The sequence below is a fragment of the Branchiostoma lanceolatum genome, chromosome 12 (assembly GCF_035083965.1).
Source record: "Branchiostoma lanceolatum isolate klBraLanc5 chromosome 12, klBraLanc5.hap2, whole genome shotgun sequence".
In the NCBI taxonomy this organism is placed as follows: domain Eukaryota; kingdom Metazoa; phylum Chordata; class Leptocardii; order Amphioxiformes; family Branchiostomatidae; genus Branchiostoma; species Branchiostoma lanceolatum.
The window spans coordinates 7,784,438-7,803,758 of NC_089733.1; the positions used below are offsets into that span (position 1 = coordinate 7,784,438).

Here is a 19,321-nt window from a genome sequence, read left to right on the forward strand (position 1 = left end):
GAGGTACGCGTCGGTGGCGTCACCTTCGACACCTGAATCTTTAACTCGGACATCACAACCGCCACCTGGTTTAGAAGATAGAGATTCTTTCTTTCGCCCCTTTAATTCGCTTGGTCCATTTTGGGATGTGACCGCTTTTCCGTTACATACACGTCCATCCCGTGTGAGTAAAATGCTCGGCAGTCAGAAAATGTTTCAAACTTCCATCCCAACATCTGCCAAGAGATTAGCGCTTGGCATGTTTTTTAGTACGCACCCAGCTTCGTAATTTCTCAAAACGTCGAGTGTTTGCCAATACATGTACTTTGTTAACCACCTGTATGTATCGTTCTGTAGGTGTGCATCAAGTTGAAGCACAAGAAAAAGTTGAAGAAAAAGATGAGATCTCCGATGTTTCCCTGGAGGAAAGCTCAGATTCCTCTTCGGAGGAGAGCCCGACGGGTAGACCAGTGCCACGATTCAATTTGTCGGCATACGTCGCACATTTAAGGCGACTTCAGAGCTTAAAGGTATATAGCGGATATGACATACTACCGCCAATTCCACGTGGACAAACCATGACGCCGAAATCTGATCCTAACATCATGGAAAAGACCGCGAAAAAGACGAAGTCGGACCAACAGGGACCAACGCCAAGGGAAAGTCCGAGCGTACGCGTCCGGCGAATCCTAGTCGAGGCGGCGGATGGAAATACGCGTACCAGTATGGCATCCGGATCCGCGGTGAAGTTTACATCGCGGTACGGAGTTTAGGGGGAGGCCGAGGGGGACCACGTGATGTACGTGGAAGGGGGGACCAGTTCAACGGAGGAAGACGGATAGTTCCGGCGGAATACAGCGTCAGCTACAAGTGAATGTAAGTCCCTAATTGATTGATTTATCTATTATTTTGATGGCACGATGTACATAGATAATGGTTTCATTTGTTCTATCCATTAGTTTATGCTCCTTGGTTTATGCTTCAATCATGCAAACCTACAAACTTAGGATGGAAGGCTACAGGTACAGAAAACTGTGATATACAAACTGTGGTATCAGAGGGTTTCTTTCCCACTGTCTATAATAGAGCAATATATTGTAGAAAGAGTGGGAAAGAAGCCCCCTGATACTATCGCAGATTAGTTTTCTATACCTGCAGCCAAAGTTTGTAAGCTTGCATGATTGATCATGAACTATCCATATTTATATCAATTCCATTCATTCTATGCTCAGTGACGACAGAAAATACCAAACGATCTATTGGGAAAAGGCAAAACATAATTTTTCCACAGCAGAATAAAGACATTCTTACATGACTGCTTAGCGAAGCGATATTACGATAGCACATAATAATAATGATAATAAACGTTGTGACTTGGCACCTTTGTTTGGACATTAACAAAAGTGTACATCATGTCTTTTAGCGCAATGCGCAAGTAAATTTTTGCATCCTTTGAGCAAGTGAAGACTACTTTATTGAACCCTGCCATTACTTGAGTTTATCGATCATATAGAGTACCCGTGAATTCTAGGGTCTCATTCATGTGTTACTCCGAGTGAACGGCTGCATGAACGTGTGTTTATATCGGTGGGAAATTCCCTTTTAGCCAGCCCAACTGATGCAAGCTTCAATATGATGAAAGCTTGTTTGTAACTGAAGAAATTAGCAGGTAAAGTTAATTCGGCGGCCGCGCGCGAAGTCGGACGTGCACGTGCACAACCCGACATTGTAGGTGATACGGTCGTGCGCGTATACAGCTGGAGTGCTCCAGAAGCTGGAAAGTGCCTTTTTTGGGGGTGTAGCTAAGTGCACTGTAATTGCTATAAAAAGAGATGTAGTGTTGTGAAACTGTTGGCAATTTTTTTACATGATCTAGGGTAAATGTTCTCAATATAAAATGAATAACATTGGTGTATTTTCTATAGCTTACGAACGCGCCCATGTAAAATCCGTACCTTAACATGTAAGCCTATGGGACGAAAAAACTCATGAAAGTGCGATGCTGCAATACTGCAGTTTAAAATCATTTCGCTAGGCGTCATTATTTTCTCGTCTGGCTCATCACCAAAACGAGGCCATTGCGCGGGAAGTAGTTCAAAATGGCGGCGGGTAAGCAAAAAAACGCAGATGTTTTGCTTTTCTTTCCAGTTTTCTCTTCTTTCTTTCTACGTTTCCAAATTTCAATGTAGGATGGGGCTATGCAAAGTATACGTAAGAAGTTGATTGCACTGTCATCGGTTGGTCATCATGGATAACGTTGTTAACCTAAAGTTTGTGATGGTCCGAAAGAAAATGCCCCCCTCCCCATTATATTGTACTGTATAATATTTTGTGTTGTTAATAATTTATGCAGTTCAAAAACACAGTAATTTTATTCGTCACAAATTAGCTGGCAAGATACTGATTCTCAACATGCAGAATGGATGCAGGATTTTCAGTTTTTGTTTTCTATCAACATGCAGACTCATTTTTGTTCTTTCTTCAATTCTTGTCATAAAAGGCTATGTACAAATTTGTTAAAAACATAATAATGATATGCTCAATTGGTGGTAATTAGTAGCAGTTCGATATCGATATTCCTTAATTGTTTATGAAAGGTATAGCCAGCTGCCCTGTGTATGAGGTAGCTTCGGGCGTAAGCCTCAAGCGTCAAACCTCTGCACGTAAAAGAACCCAACACACTTATCGAGAAGAGTAGGGGTGACCTGGTGTGCTTGGCCAAAAACGCGAGCCGTTGCGAAGCCGAAATGCATTACCACTATATATGGCCTCCGTCGGTCAGTATTGACCATGGTAAAATCCTAATTCACGACAGCCCTACAGCATCGACTGCATTACCACTAGCTACTTGAAAAAGCATCATGCTTCACCTCAATTGAGGATGACTGCTTTACCTTTACGGTACTTTAAAAAGTATAATTTTCTGGGTAGGACTTGTCAACATTTTGTACATGATTTATCAAACATAATTTTTTTGTATGTTTTATTATTTTTTTTCCAGGTACGTCAGCAATGGGTCTGTCCAGAAATGAGCTGGAGTCCTTTGTTTGCAGGGCTAATGATGTCATCGACATCAAATTAGGTATCCTAGCAACACCATGAATATCTTTCTTAGTATTATGATTATAATCAGCACATTATACAAAATGAATCAAGCGACTGGAGAAATTCTCTTAAAGGAAACCCAGTATTAAGGCCCGAATATCGGATTTTTAAAATTGATAAGTTTATTTAGTCATTTTTATACACGATTAGTTCAAACAACACTATCACAAATAAATGTACAGTGACGTCCATCATGCAAAAATATGATGTCGTTGTGATGTGAGAACTCACCGAAAATTGTCGGCAGGGTTTTTGTAGGCTCGTGAAAGTAAGGTAATCATCTTACGACACGTTTTTGTTGGGTTTTGAAAATGCTCAAATTATTACGCAAATGTGCTAAATACTAAGATAGTGTTCACTTCCATAAAGATTTCAGCATTTTTTTATTTCCATTTTATGGGCCCTAATTTGCTTTGGTTGCCTTTAAGTTTAAGTTTAACCTTCTCCCTACTGCCTAGCCCTGTAACCAATAGAGAATGTGGTGCCAAATGGTGTGTTAAAGGTTAAAAGTCAGACATTCAAGATAGCATCAATCTTTCCAGCAGTTACTCGGGATGATAATCATCATTATTTGTATTATAGCTAAATGTACACGATTTTCTTGTTTTTCCCAGTCCGTAAAGAATCTGACCTGGAAGACGGCAAAACTACTTTCCGCCCTGAGCTGACTCACCAAGTCTTTGGTGAAACGTAAGTGTGCCATCAAACACGACTTTCCTCACTTCACTCAGGTGTAAATGAGTACCTAGCTCATCTAGCAGGGCTCGAAATTCATCTTTGGGAATAGGTGCACTGGTGCACCCAACTAAAAAAATTGGGTGCACAGAAAGAATTTTGGGTGCACCAGATAAAATAAAGTTGAATGTTCTTCAGAACATAATTACAAAGTTTAACGCTGGTGCCTTTCTTAAGAACTTCAATCTGTAATTCTATAGCTAACTTTAAGATTTCAAACAAATAATACATTAAATAAAGTACAGCAAAAAGTTATCATGCTGTTTTTTATGCTTACATTTCAAGAATATTCTGTATACTAGTGTACAATAGTACCTTAACCCTATTGGCTACAAAAATATATAGGTGCACCAGTGCACCCACAGTCAAAAATTAGGTGCACAGTTCCAATTTTGGGTGCACTGGGTGCACATGCACCCACTATTTCGAGCCCTGTCTAGGGTTAGGGAAGCCCCTCGGATAGGACGTTAAATGGAGGTCCTGTGTTTGGGGTGAGCCACACCCCGCGCACGTTAAAGAACCCGCCACACCTTTTGAAAAAGAGTAGGGGCATGCCCCGGTGTGTGATGGTCCAAATCTTACAGTCCGGTCTGGGATTGGGTTGACATCTTGAAATGGTGATAGTTCACCTGTTGTGTCAATCCTTCCACAAAATGTGGTAAATCGAAATAAATAAATAAATAAAAATAAGTTCTTAACTTCAATTCAATGACATTCATTACTGCATGCAATATTGTATAACTGGCACAGGTACTATTCACGGATGTCTCAGATGTGTCACTAGTGTGATAGTTCAGTAGTTATTGGCCTTGCCTCTGGAACTAGAAGCCGCAAGTTCACCTGACACGCACACTAAGGGAAGGGTCGCAGTCCTTAGGACGGGACGTTAAGCCGTGGTCAACCGTTCATTGTGCTTGTCAAAAAGAGCTGGGGAGATTTCCCCGGTTCAATGAACCTGTAAATACTGTACATAGCGTCTGTCTTCTCTGTCACAATCAGTTAAAGAATGGCTATCTTCAGTCAACTAACCTCGATCAATATCACTTTCATATACTATAATTTCCAATCAAATGTAGAAAGGCAATATCGTAACATTTCTCAAGCTCCTAGTTTCCAGAGCATCAGGCCTTTCTACATGTATATCAGCTCAGAGATTTATATCATATGCCTGCCTGCCTACCTGCCTACCTGCTCAGGCCAGAAACTGGCCCCTTGCTTTCCAGGAGGATCCTCCATGCAGTCCTGTCCCTTGCCCTAGCCTCTGCTTCCCGACTCTTTAAGCCCGTGTCCTTCACAATTTGCTCCTTCCATCTCTTCGGTGGTCTTCCCCTGGGTCTGGGGGTAGCGAACTCCTGGCTGTAGGCTTTGTACACTAGTGTTTGTGGGGGTCGTCTTATGACGTGTATAAAGTCATTATATCATGTATGAAGTGTTATATAATTGTTGTTTCCAGTGAGAACATATTTGGGTACAAGGACCTGCTAGTGAAGCTGTACTACACCGCAGGACGTCTCACCACCTACCTGAGCATGAGCTACAGTCAGAAGGTGGACCCAGTCCGACATGAAGGAATGCAGGTGTGTGTTTTACAAACATACAGCTCAAACTCTACTGGATAAGTTACGGATATTAAAGGCACCCAGAGTAGGGATGGATACCGGTTCGCTGGACCTGATTCGGACCTTTATAACATCCAAGAACCGAGTCCAAAAAACCTGAAAGCCAAAAACCAAAAAAAGTACAAGTATATTTTTCCATTTTGTTTGATAAAAAGTGTTTTGAGTCTTGCCTCTGACAAAAAAGGCATTTAAAATAAGTGTAACATTCAAATATCAAACACTGGTTTATCTTTAAAGTTTTCTCACCAAGAAACCTTTATACTATAAATGCCTTTTATAGTCGTGATAGCCGTGCGTGTCAGTATCAATTCTCTATGCTTAATACTGGTCTAATAAAACAAAACATCAACTGGACAGGATCGGGTCCAGGTTCAGGTCCGAACCTGAACCTAAATCTCTGGACCTAAACTTGGACTTGGACCTTATTAAGCTGAACCGCTTTCCACCCCTAACCCAGAGCATTTTATGAGGCTTGAAAACTGGAAATATTCTAGTTGCTGTAATCTTTATGAAATTGACATTTAATGCAACAGTTTACCACATTTGCGTTTGGATTTCTTTTCAAATAAGCTACATGGTAATCTTTTAGTTTCACGCGCCTACTGTAAATACTGTAGATACCATAGCCCCGCCCACCTCCGTCAAAACGTAGAAATGCAAAATTTAAACATAAAAATGCAAATATTTGACGGACATGCAGTCACTCTCTCATTGGTCGAAGCGCTAATGATGATGGACAGTCAGGATCGGTCTATCAAGGCTTGGATTTTCTATCAGTTCTCACCACACAACGACACCGCATCTGAAAAACAGGCTTCACAGCCTGAGTTGTTTTTGCCCTGTATAAATAAAATGAAATGAAATGAAAATGAAATCTTTGCTCATTTAATTTCAATATGTAATGGTATAGTGTAACTTTTTTGGCGACGCCTCAGGGGCGAGCCAAATTTTTACTATATTGTGTGCAGATTGCAAGAATTCTAGGAATTGTACAGGAATGTGAAAGTCTATGGGACGATAACTCAAGAATGCCTGGATGTATTGTCTTCATATATTGTATTTGGGTAGGTCTGTGGGAGACCTTGTTATGATTGGATTTTGGGCCCCCTAGCGACTTTCTATGGTACTGCAGGGGAACTTTTACTTTTCAAATCTCGTCTTCTGAACATGCTATAGTCATGATTTTTAAGTGGTGGATAGCTCTTTGTTAGGAAAATATGTCCTGTAGATTTGGACCCCCTAGCGGCTTTTTTGGAACTGCAGGAGCTGATTTTGACTCAAACTTTGAAAGAGAATAACGCAAGAAGGGGATGACGGATCATCATAATTTTTGGTGTGTAGATAGCTTAAGTGATGATTTACATAATCATATGCCAATTATGCCAATCAATATCTGATTTGCATAATTAATGAGGACAGTTAAGAAATCAGCTGCATTCTATTATAGGACTCTCAAACACATGACATTCATGTAGTGTATATGTAACTGAGAAAGAGATAAATATCGATAGATATCAATTATGCAAATTGATACTTAATTTGCATAATTAATGACAAAATACTATAAATCCATACGTGGTAAATGATGGGGATTTCATTTTTGCACCATTTGGAAGTTAAGTAAATGTGGCCACTATTAGAAACAAATCTTGCATAGAGGGCCTCATTTACATAATTTATGAGGAAATGGTACGATATCTTTTTTTGTGAAAACAAGATTTTCATACATTGGACAACTTGTGATATTTTGGTAGAGAAGGTGATCAACTGATACGATTAAATTATGCGAGGTCCTTATTTGCATGTGGGTTAAAAACGAAACGTTAACAGAGACCACCGTCGCCATGGCAACATCTTTTTATGTTGCCAATCTTGTTGTTATTGAAACTTACTATGTGTAGGAATGACTAGAAATTTGTTTTTTTTATTCAAGTTTCAAGCCTCATAAAATGCTCTGGATGCCTTTAAACTGTAATTTGTCATGGGTGCCATAGACATTCTGCAACAAATGATCCACTGCTCACTGAGTCACATGTCCTATCTGCATAACGTGACGTCACAGAAATGGTGGATTGCTCATTCCTTGACAAATACTGGAACTGATCAGTGAAAAATTTGGGTTAGCCCAATTTTTGTGTTGGCAAATTACAGTTTAACTTTGATCCAGAAAGGGTGAAGTTTTTCCGGGGGCTTCTCTGTATTTGTGTGTGTTTTTTGTAGTGCAGTTTGTACAATGTGTTACCATCAAGGGGGTGAAGACTGCTATCTCTTGTTGCCTTGTTATATCCCTTTGCAAAGATGTGTCTGTGTATGTTTGTACGTGTATGTATGTGTGTGTGTGTGTGTGTGTGTGTGTGTGTGTGTGTGTGCCTGTTAAGTCTGTGTGTGTGTGTGTATGTGTGTGTGTATGTGTGTGTGCCTGTGTGTGTGTGTCTGTGTGTGTGTGTGTCTACAATTCCAAATATACACAATGCAGCGTTGTATATATTCTCAGTGCTGCAAGTTTTGTCTGTGGAACTCAGAAAGGATCGCAAATTAGTATCATATTGTCAATGGAGTGAAGTCTGCCGTCTTTGATTGCTTTGTTCTTGCACCTGTATGAAAGGAATTTATTTTTTTTTCCTCAACAGGCAGATGAAGTTCTAAAGAACATAGCTGAGAAGATACCACCAGGGTTCTGTACCAACATTGATGACTTTGCCATGTACATTCCAAAGGAGGCAACTTTTCAGCCCTACGGAACACTGCTGCACTCCTACAAGAGGGAGACTGAGGGGGGGCACAGACAATTTGAGATTTACAAGGTACAAGAAAATCCAAACGTTATATTGTTTTATTTGAGTTTATCACAAACAATGTGCAAGAGATAGATCATAGAGGTACACAAAAAAGACATGATTATGAAAACACAGAAAGAACCTATGCCATGGTTAGTTGTGAAACGCAAGAGCATCTGTTGTTCCAAATATGTATTGTTGTAGAAATACTATCCTATAGGAACATTAACAGTGCTTTTTCAATTTGGCCTGTACAAACCCATAGATAAGCATTTTGATTTTGAAGTGTGGCCAACTCAGTTTGCTGGCTTTCTGACTTGGAGCTGTAATGATAACGATAGCTTGAAGAGTCTATTGAGAAAGACTGTACCTTGGTTCACATGTATATATATATATATGAGTGATTACATAATGTAATTGTTGTCAGGTTCGACTTCAAGTTTTCCTCCTAGCCTTCTGTTGATGTCATACCCTGTTGCTGATTTTTTATGTGAAAATTTTCAAAAAATAAGGGAATAAATTGATGTGGATTACTTGTATTTTCATAATTTTTTTTTTTCATACATAGAAACGGGAATGCTCGAAATACACGAAATACACATGACAATGGGTGAGATCTACCAAAATACAGTATGATTTGATGAGTAAAGATCAAAGATTGCTACATTTCGGCATAAAGTAATGTCTTTATGGCCCTGGCGACAAGAAAAAGACAGAAAATACTTGACGTTACTGGCCCGCCGCCATCTTATGTCATATGCTATATATGATGTATTTTGGAAGATTTTATTAGGGTAGATTTTGCCCATCTTCATGTGTATTTAATGTATTTTGGAGGTGTATTTTGTGCATTTCGTGTATTTCGCCAAATACACAGACTGCAAAAAAATATCTTGGTAAAATCCGTATCACTGTACTACTGTTCCTTTTTTCCAGGCGGACATGTCCATTCCAGGGTTCCGTGAGTTCCATGAGAGGTTACAGATGTTTGTGTTGTGGTTCATCGATGCAGGCTCCTTCATAGGTAAAAACAAATCATTATTCATCTCAAGAAGAACTTATGCTAACAAATAAGAAACTTTGTTTCAGTTTGTACATGCTAGGACAAGTGTACAGCTCATAAATTGCAGCCTGGGTACAGTGCCATCCTCGGTAGTAACTGCTGGCTGAATCTTTTCGCTTCATCTAACCACAGCATATACAGAGAATGGTACCCAGTGGCATCGTGTGGCGTAATGGATGAACATTCGACTGTCAAACAAGGGACCCGAGTTCGAACATGTCTGGACATGCGCCCCTACATTGTGTCCTTAGGAAAGGCACTTAACATGTACAAGACTTTCCTCACTTCACTCAGGCGTAAATGAGTACCTAGCTCATCTAGAAAAAATCTTGCTACAAAAAAGACTTGCACTTGATGGTGAGTTCTGGGGCTCCCCCATCCATGTGTAAGCACGTCCAACCCCCATATGATGGGGAATAAAAGACGTAAAATTGGATAGAGAGAGAGAGTTAGGGACGTCCCTCGGATAAATGGAGGTCCTGTGTTTTGGGAGAGCTACACCCCGAGCACGTAAAAGAACCCACCACACCTTTCGAAAAGAGTAGGGGCATGCCCCCGTGTGAGATGGTCCAAAACCTACAGTCCTATGACCGCTCATGGGTTCGCCCTTAGTAATAGCCTCTGGCTAGTCGGGCAACCCTGGCATGTACATGCTGAACCAGTAAATGAATAATTAAATTGTACCCAGGCTACATAAATTGGGGCTTATAAGAACAAACCAGGTATTATGTCACCATATACACCTCAGAGTGGGGCATTAAGTGATTAATCCAGGCAAGAGATTGCAAATGCTGCAGTGAGCTAACAACCTCATAGAACACCAAAAGACAGTTACTCAAGCAACTGGATATAATTTTGAAACAGATGTTTCAGACGGTCTTTTGTCTGAAGGTTTCAAAATTTTGTCCAGTTGCTTGAGTAACTGATTTGGTGTATCTTATTATCTGGATGTCTAACCTTCATCAACGTAACAATCTCATTCTTCTATGTTTTTTGTTTCAGATGTGGATGATGAAAAGTGGAACTATTATCTAATGTAAGTAGCCAGTTATAGCCTGGAATCCATCCTATTTAGCTTCCGGCCGCTACCCTAGCTCCGCTGCGCTACCCTTGCTCCGCTGTTGGCCAAATTTGGCCGGCAGCGGAGCTTGGGTAGCGCAGCGGAGCTAGGGTAGCGGCCGGAAGCTAAATAGAATGGATTCCAGGCTAGGCCAATTATGCATATTGCATATTAGTGTACGTGCCTGTTGTTAGTATACGTGTAGCTGTATACTATAGACTACTAAAAGGCATAATACATCTGTTTATTGATGATGCATGAATTGTACTTCATTTTAAGGCATCGTCATTTGAGGTGAGGCATGATTCTTTTTCACGTGGCTAGTGGAAGTGCAATGCGGCTTCGCTACGGCTCACGTTTTTGGCCAAGCACACCCCTACTCTTCTCGATAAGTGTGTTGGGTTCTTTTATGTGCAGAGGTTTGATGCTTGAGGCTAATGCCTGAAGCTCCCTCATACACAGGGCCGCCGGCTTTACGTTACCATCCGAAATAACAAATGCAATCCCTTACAACATGTCCGAGCTCCAGTCGACCCCGAGGATCGAACTCGGGCCCTAGAATCGTACTAAAATGAAGAATTTTCCCATTATTTGCAGTGTATCTCTTGTGTTCCAGATTTGAGAAGTATGCCTGTGATGGAAGTCACCGCTATGCTACAGTGGGATACCTTACGGCCTACAGTTACTACGCCTACCCTGACAAGCTCAGGCCAAGGATTAGGTAAGTGTGTGGATGGAACATAAGCATGCGGTGTAGCTAGCAATTACTGTAAATCATTAATATAGGGGCAGGGTCCTGGGAAATATAGCGGTTGGGGGGAAATGGAGTAGGTCACAGCACTTAATTTTAACAGTGGAAACAAACACTTAATTTTAACAGTAGATAACGGCTTTAGATGGATTAAAACCTTGAAGCATTTTTTCGACACCATTAGGGGAAATCTCTATGTGTTCCATGGGAGGGGTACAAGGCTGTCCGAGAGTTACATGTAGGATGTTCGTTGTGTCTTCCACTGTAAACACACTTTTAAACTGTGAACTGAGTGCCTCTGCTTTTTTTTCACTATCGCTGATGATGGAATTCCCCATCTTTAGAGGGGCTAAGCCAACAAGGTCTCTCCTTAGGCCTTTTATATACGACCAGAATGTTTTGGGTTTGTCAATTATGGCTTCCCCCAGTATGTCTGCCACATATTTTGAATGTCCTGCTTTTATGCTTTCTGTACCCCCTTCTTAACTCTTTTGTATTTATTCCAGTCGTCTTCTTGTCCTGTTCTCTTAGCTTTGTTGAAAAGACGTTGTTTCTTACGACAATGCCTTCTTAGGTTTCTGGCGGTTATACCGGCTATATAGATACAGATGTATATAATGTAAGTCTCATCTATTGTTGTTTTGCACCCCCCTCCCCCCAGCCAAGTCTTGGTGCTGCCCCCGTTCCAGCGACTGGGCCATGGTGTAGAGCTACTGCAGACTGCGTACAGGGACATGAGGGAGAACACTGACGTCCTGGATATAACAGGTACAAATTTCTTTGTTTTTTTACCTCTCTCTCACTCACTCAATCTTACCTTAGACCTTAGATCCTCCCGCAACTTTGTTGCATAGGTCAACTTGGCTTCGGATACTTCTTCTCCAAAGGTTGCGGTCTTGTGCCGCTACTGCCATTTCCTCCACTCAATCACTATCCGGTTTATCGTTTTCTTTTCCCCATCATCTGGGGGTTTGACGTGCTTGCATGCTGATGGGGAGCTTGGTGGCCGCTCGCCAGGTGCCTCTGTCCTGTGGATTTACATTGTGTAGGTTGAGGTGGTGGAGGTCCTCCTAGATGTTATCAATCCACCTCTTCCTAGGTCGTCCTCGTGGATTTCGGCCCTCCACGGTCATGCCAATGATTTTCTTGGGCCACCTCTCCCTGTCCATTCTTTCAAGATGCCCATACCAACGTAGACGATTGGATCTTATCACATCCTGCACACTGTGTACTCCTAATCTGGCTCTAAGTTGTTTTGTTGAGAGTGTTTCTGAGAGTTTATACGGAGGATTTTCTTTTCAGGGTATATGTTTGAGGGTACTTGTACTTGCGTGCCCGTAGTAATTTGAATACAGTAGTAAGAGTGGCAGGAAGTGAAAAATGGTGTCACCGCAGACTGACAGGAAGTGGAGGTCAAAGGTCAAAGTGGTATCCCACGCAGGTTGGTTTCCATCTGCTAGGCACATTGGGAACACAGACAGGAAGTTAGGTGAAATGTCCCCGAAAGGCTCCAAAATCTCATTTCCTGTCTTCAGTGTCCTGCTTTATGCATGCCAGCTAGAAATTTACAATAACGAATAAAACTAATTGTGAATCCTAATAAACTAATTATAAACTCAACTCAACAAAAAAAATGATATTTCATGGAGGTATGAGTATGTGATCTTTGGTTTCTTGTTTATTGTTGAGTATGGTAGTTGAGCACAATGCTACCAGTGCACTAGCTATAGCCTCCTGCTGTAGTGTTTGCACAATTGTGTGGCCCAAGGGCTACAGAGATGATGGCCACCGTATACACCATATGTTGCGGGAAGGACTTAAATGTTCCATTCTCTAAACCTTGTCACCTTTGACCTGTTGTTGACATCACGCTTCTGTCATGTGACATACTGGTGGTACATCATTTCAACTTGAGGTCTCATTCCTGTGTTAGGCTGTTCCATTGGAATCAACGTTGAAATACGCAACTTTATGACTAAAAATCTAGAAAAGAAAAAAAAAATCTGGAGATGTTTTACTTTCTGTTGGAAGCACACGTGTTCGTCATGCAGCAAAAAAAGATTCACCCAAATATAACCATGACAACGATATTTATCGCATTTTAACCTGCAAGTACCCACTATCCGCACGGGGCCGCTGTTGTACCGCCAGCGCCTGACTGTATCACTCATAGCAAAATGCGTACACATCCGACCTATCGCTCGGATGACGAAACTTTCCTACCTAATCCTGACAGTAATAAACAAGCTTTCGTCTCATATTCTTGTTATATCAGGTGGGGCCGATAAAAGGCAATTTATGATCCACCTAAACACCGCCTCTTATGCCCAGTTTTTTTTAAAGCCGGATTATTTTAGAGTATACACACGGAGTAACACAGAAATGAGACCTTGAGAAAGATCAGAGGACTGACTGAAACCTTTTTGGAAGAGTTTCACTTTGTGTACCGAAATAGCACATAGAACCTTTATGATATTCTCTAACCCTGTTTAGTTGAGGACCCGTCAGAGGAGTGCCTGAGGTTGCGAGACTTTGTGGACTGCGTGAACTGCAAGATCCTGCCGGCTTTCTCACCGCAGCTCCTGAAGGGTGGATTCACCGCCGACATGGCTCAACAAGCGCAGGAGAAACTCAAAATCAACAAGGTTCTCTAGAACTTCAGCATGAATTGTTAATAAATCTGTGTTTTGTTGAAGAAATTCATCAGTCACGTATAATAACAGTTACAAGAATATTCCTCAAACAGTGACTAAAAAGAAAGGTAGCAAAATACGCACCTCCAAATTTTTGACGTCTTCTGTACGTCTTGTTCACGGAGTGACCTAGTCTCGCGAGAACACGAGACTAGGCCGAGACTTGGGAAGATCGTCCTGCCTCCCCCGCCTCCTTGCGGAGTAGGGGTAAGTAGGACTTGGGCAGCTGCCAACCTCCGGTACGGTTCATCCCAGCAGGTTCCAACAGTCCACGTGGAACACCTAATCTCGTGTTCTCGTGAGACTAGGTCACTCCATGAACAAGACGCACAGAAGACGTCAAAAATTTGAAATCTGTGTTTGTAAACAGGGCTGTCTCCAGGACCCCTCCCTCCGTCAAGGGATGGAAATTTGCTTGTTGTGATGGAGGAAAATTATATCCCATTGAAAAAAAAGATTGAAAATTTGACATGAAATTGATAAAAATGTATTTTCGTAAGGTTAAAATGGCAGATTTAACATTGAAAACTAACAACATGGGCTTTAAAACAATGAGTGGGATGAAAAAATGTATCCCATTCAGAAAAAAAGATAAAAAATTTTACATGAAATTGATAAAAATGTATTTTCGTTTTACAAGGTTAAAATGGCAGATTTAACATTGAAAACTAACAACATGGGCTTTAAAACAATGAGAGGGATGAAAAAAGTCAAAGCTGGAGACAGCCCTAAGTTGTTAAACTAGAATCAACAACAACAAGGTTCTCTAGAACTTAGATAAATCTGTGTTTATAACTATGTAGGTTCATGGTAAAGTTGAACATAAGAAAAATTAGAAGTATTCATGTACTCCCTTTTTGTTATAATATTATTCTTCAAATTTCAATTGTATTTGGGACGCTCATTCAAAAGAATTCAAAATTTCTAGAAGAGACCGTACCTAGACTTGAGGGTACGCAGCCTCCAATTGAAACCCCAAATAAACTGGGGTGTGCTCACTTAAGGAATTGTAGCTCTACCATAAGGTTTTTAAGTACCATTTATGTTTTATGGTGGTATAAAACATAAGATTATGTCTTGTCTTCACTCCTGTACTTTGACGGTGCTGCATCCATCCATTTGATTCTTGATTTTTTTTGTTTCAACAGAAACAAGCCCGTCGAGTGTACGAGATTTTGCGCCTGGAACAGACCGATATCAGTAATGCTGCCGAGTTCCGAGAGTTCCGTCTGGACGTGAAGCGTAGACTGAATGCACCATTTAGGGTGAGCTGAGCCTAGCTTTCTGCAGTGATGTATACTCTTGATTAGCGTAGATGCAACTACATGTACTTTTAAACCTTTAAAAATGGGCGTGGGGGGTGGTGAATGGACAGACAAATTGAATGGTGGTGAATGGATTATATATGCATGGTCCTAGGGGTGGATACTGGTTCGCTGGACCTGATTCGGACCTTTATAACATCCAAGAACAGAATCCAAAAAAACCTGAAAGCCTAAAACCTGAGTCCAAAAGAAACTGAACAAAGTACAAATATATGTTTCTATTTTGTTTGATAAAAAGTGTTTTGAGTCTCCCCTCTGACAAAAAAGGCATTTAAAATAAGTGCAACATTCAAATATCAAACACTGGTTTAGCTTGAAAGTCTTCTCACCAAGAAACTTTTATAGTCGTGCATGTCATTATTAATTCTCTATGCTTAATATTGGTCTAATAAAACAAAACATCAACTGGACAGGATCAGGTTCAGGTCCGGACCTGAACCTAAATCTCTGGACCTAAACTTGGACTTGGACCTTATTGAGCGAAACCGGTGTCCACCCCTACATGGTCCTGATGTAATGTCATGAAAAAATTGCACATCTTGAAAGACTCTATATGAATTTGCATAACTATTAAAGAGCTCTAGCATAATATGACATATGGAAGGTACATAGATTATATACTGCTGTGTATCTAGTGCAAGTTCTCTATCAGTATAGAAGTCACAGTTTTATATGGAGTCACTCTTTGCAAGCACAGACGTAGCCGAATTATATCCCTGATATTCTTATGATAACAATCTGCATTGGTAACTTTGACACATCACAAAAATTTTCATTAGTTTATCTATTTATCGAGGAATTTGTGGAGGATTGATATAACAGCGGTGACTAACAATTTTTTAAGATGTCAACCTGGAAACCAGACTGTAAAATAAGTGTGGTGGTTTCTTAATCATGCTGGAAGACAGTCTGAAATGACCTGTCAAGCCGAAGTTTTTTTCTTGATATATTCTTAATGTTTTGCAGTTCTGACTTCTCTATCATTATTAAGATAACGATAAAGATAAACCCAAATGAGATAGAATAAAGTGTTAGTATTTAGACTAGAAAAGTTACTTGCTGTATTGTTATATATTGTCTGTCCGTTCTTTCATGTTACATACATACTTGTAATTAGCCTACGGGCAAGAACTTGCAATAAACTTATTAAACTTATTATTTGTTGTACAGAAAGAGAGCTCTTACATTGAGAAGCTGAGGAAAATCCTGAAGCCAGAGGAACTAGTGGTGGCCATGGAGGACTTCAGTGTTGAGAACCGACAGGCGAAACTAGAGGAAATGTTTCAAGACAACCTCACACACTACAAAAGGGTGTTGGAGAGGCTGGCAGTCGCCTAGACAGACTTAAAACTTTCTAAAATTGAAGAAAACTTGAAAACAGCGTTCTAAAGAGCTCTAGTCCAGAATATTTGGTCAGTTGGATTTTGAGATTTTTAGTCACGCTGCTAGCATTGCTTAATTTTTTGTATGAAATACAGTTGTTACAACTTACAGTCAAAACTGAAACCCGGAAGAAGACCACTCAGGGGACCGATAAAATCTGGTCTTGGGACAGGTGGTCACTATAGACAGATTTCTTAATGCACGTGTCATTGGGAAAAAGTATCTAAGGGACCCCAAAAAAGTGGCCAGGTGGTCCTTATAGAGAGGTGGTCACTTGTACAGGTTTGATTATACTTCTGAGACAAATTTGGAAGAATTGGTAATGTGTGAAATTATTGAAAACATGTACAAGACCATTGACAGGAAAAAAAGAGTAAAATACTAGTTGGTACAAACTTGAAACAATTGAACTGATTTGTTTTCCACTAACACTCCTCTAGATCTGTAATTATTTTCATTAAAATTTCCAACTTTTATTGTTATAATATATACTCTTATCAGCCTCAATACAAGACGAGTCACAAAGTATTCAGAGAAGAGCCTTAAGTTTGTAACAAGTGTTTGTTAGTCACATATTATATGCCAGGTAGCACTTCAACTTGTATACTTTGCCAAAATGTATTATGCTTCTCTTTTCCAATTGTCCCTCTAGGTCTTTACCTTAAAAACCTAAGATTCTGCAGTTTAACTGTAAGATATTAGCATTACGTTATATTCCAAAAACAAATGTGCGTAAAAAAAATAGGTACATAGAAAATTTGACCTGCAAAAAAAAGAAGAAACACAATGTATCATCTGAACTATATATTACGAAAAGACACATCCCATAATTAAATTTACTGCTGTATATGGCATTCACTTCATACATGTACATTTAAATAATTGATAAGGAGAATGACAAGTAGATTAACCTGCTCAGACTCAGTTGTCCATCTACATGTATACTAATTGAATAAATGGAAATGCACATAACCATATTATTATTTTCATTTGTTCTTTCATCAGTTATTCTTAAAAGGTACAGTGCGACATGTCCCCGTGGCACAAGCGGTAACGCAACCCCGCTGCTTCGCCATCTGGATCAAATTCCGTGGATCCTAGGGCCCGAGTTCGAACCTAGGAGTCGACTCCAGCTCGGACATGTAAGGGATTGCATTCGTCATTTTGGATGGTGACGTAAAGCCGGCGGCCCCATGTATACGAGGGAGCTTCAGGCATTAGCCTCAAGGGTCAAACCTCTGCAAGTAAACGAACCCAACACACTTATCGACAAGAATAGGGCTGACCTGGTGTGCTTGGCCAAAAACGCGAGCCGTGGCGAAGCTGCATTGCACTACCACTAGCTACTTGAAAAAGCATCATGCTTCACCTCAAATTAGGATGCCTTGAAACGAACGAACGAAACGAAAAGCGGGCGACATTAGACTTAGGACGAAGCATGACGATTTTTCAATATCTCGTAGTGCAATGTGGCCTCGCCACATCTCACGTTTTCAGCCAAGCACACAGGGTCACCCCGACCAATCGAATCACGTGAATCGCATTGAAACTTAGATTCGTATCAGCCATTTCCCGACAAATCGCTTTCTAACTTTCTAATACTTCCAAAGTGCCAAAATTGTCAATCTGAAAACGTCTTTTGTAATATGACACCTTCCACCATCTCACTGGCGATATTTTTTTGTCAGATGTAGTCGTTAACGCAAGTTAGAAAGCGATTTGTCGGGAAATGGGTGATACGAATCTGAGTTTCAATGCGATTCACGTGATTCGATTGGTCGGGGTGAGGGTCTAGATCTCACTCCAGTTTTCTGGACTATTTTACGTGCAGATCTCTAGAGGTTTAACGCCTAAAGCTCCCCCAAACATGGGAATGCCAGCTTTACATCACAATCCGAAATGACGAATGCAATCCCTCACACATACCTGTAGAACTAGTTATAGTTAAGTGTCTGTGAGTCGCTTTGTGGTCGGTAATTTTATTCAGCCTTCTTCTGTTTTTCCAATGCATCTTCATTATCATTTTGCCATTCTAAATTATTCCCTAAATGCTATTTAGTGTCCTACAGTGTTAACACCTTGGAGATAACATACTTAGTACATAGTGCACTCTAAAACATGCATCTATGATACTGTAAATCTTAAAATGTTCGCCATGGTTTTTTATTCGCAGCGCCTATCCATTACAAAATTATTACACCATGGATATGCGCTTTTTTTGCAACCGTTTTGTTTTGACTGTGAACTTAAAGCATCCAGAGCATTTTATGAGGATTGAAACTTGATTAAAAAACTCCAATTTCTACTCATTCCCACACATAGTAAGTTTCAATAACACTATACCATTACATATTGAAATTGAATAAGCAAAGATACGGTGTCGTTGTGTGGTGAGAACTGATAGAAAATCCAAGCCCTAATAGACTGATCCTGACTGTCCATCACAATTAGCGGTTCGACCAATAAGAGAGTGACTGCATGTCCGTCAAATATTTGCATTTTTATGTTTTGATTTTGCATTTCTACGTTTTGACGGAGGTGGGTGGCACTGTGATATCTACAGTATTTACAGTAGGCACGTGAAACTAAAAGATCATCATGTAGATCATTTTTGTGCCGTTTTTGCGCACTTTTGATAAGAAATCTGAACGCAAATGTGGTAAACAGTGGCATTAATTGTCAATTTCATAAAGATTACAGCAACTAGAATATTTCCAGTTTTCAAGTCTCATAAAATGCTCTGGGTGCCTTTAAGACACAGAAACCCTCCTTTCGACTCCAAACAAATTTTCAATGTTCTGTGTATATTCAGTGATACAGACTTTATAAAG

The 19,321-nt window shown here is 40.3% G+C and overlaps 1 protein-coding gene across 1 annotated transcript; it reads left to right on the plus strand.

Annotated features, from left to right (window-relative positions):
• Window positions 1–2,975: 2,975 nt before the first annotated feature.
• LOC136446076 (histone acetyltransferase type B catalytic subunit-like) lies at window positions 2,976–16,587 on the plus strand. Its single transcript, XM_066444350.1, has 11 exons — window positions 2,976–3,061; window positions 3,699–3,774; window positions 5,273–5,396; window positions 8,069–8,242; window positions 9,152–9,239; window positions 10,281–10,314; window positions 10,955–11,059; window positions 11,751–11,857; window positions 13,583–13,734; window positions 14,931–15,047; window positions 16,278–16,587. The coding sequence occupies exons 1-11, from the start codon at window positions 2,992–2,994 to the stop codon at window positions 16,443–16,445; spliced, it is 1,215 nt and encodes a 404-aa protein (XP_066300447.1). The 5' UTR covers window positions 2,976–2,991; the 3' UTR covers window positions 16,446–16,587.
• Window positions 16,588–19,321: the final 2,734 nt, after the last annotated feature.

Excerpts from the sequence above, each read along its gene's own strand:
- LOC136446076 (XM_066444350.1), top strand. The coding sequence starts at position 2,992 with ATGGGTCTGTCCAGAAATGAGCTGGAGTCCTTTGTTTGCAGGGCTAAT. Across the intron at positions 5,397-8,068 it reads TCCGACATGAAGGAATGCAG|GCAGATGAAGTTCTAAAGAA; the intron begins GTGTGTGTTTTA and ends TTTCCTCAACAG. Across the intron at positions 15,048-16,277 it reads GACTGAATGCACCATTTAGG|AAAGAGAGCTCTTACATTGA; the intron begins GTGAGCTGAGCC and ends TTTGTTGTACAG.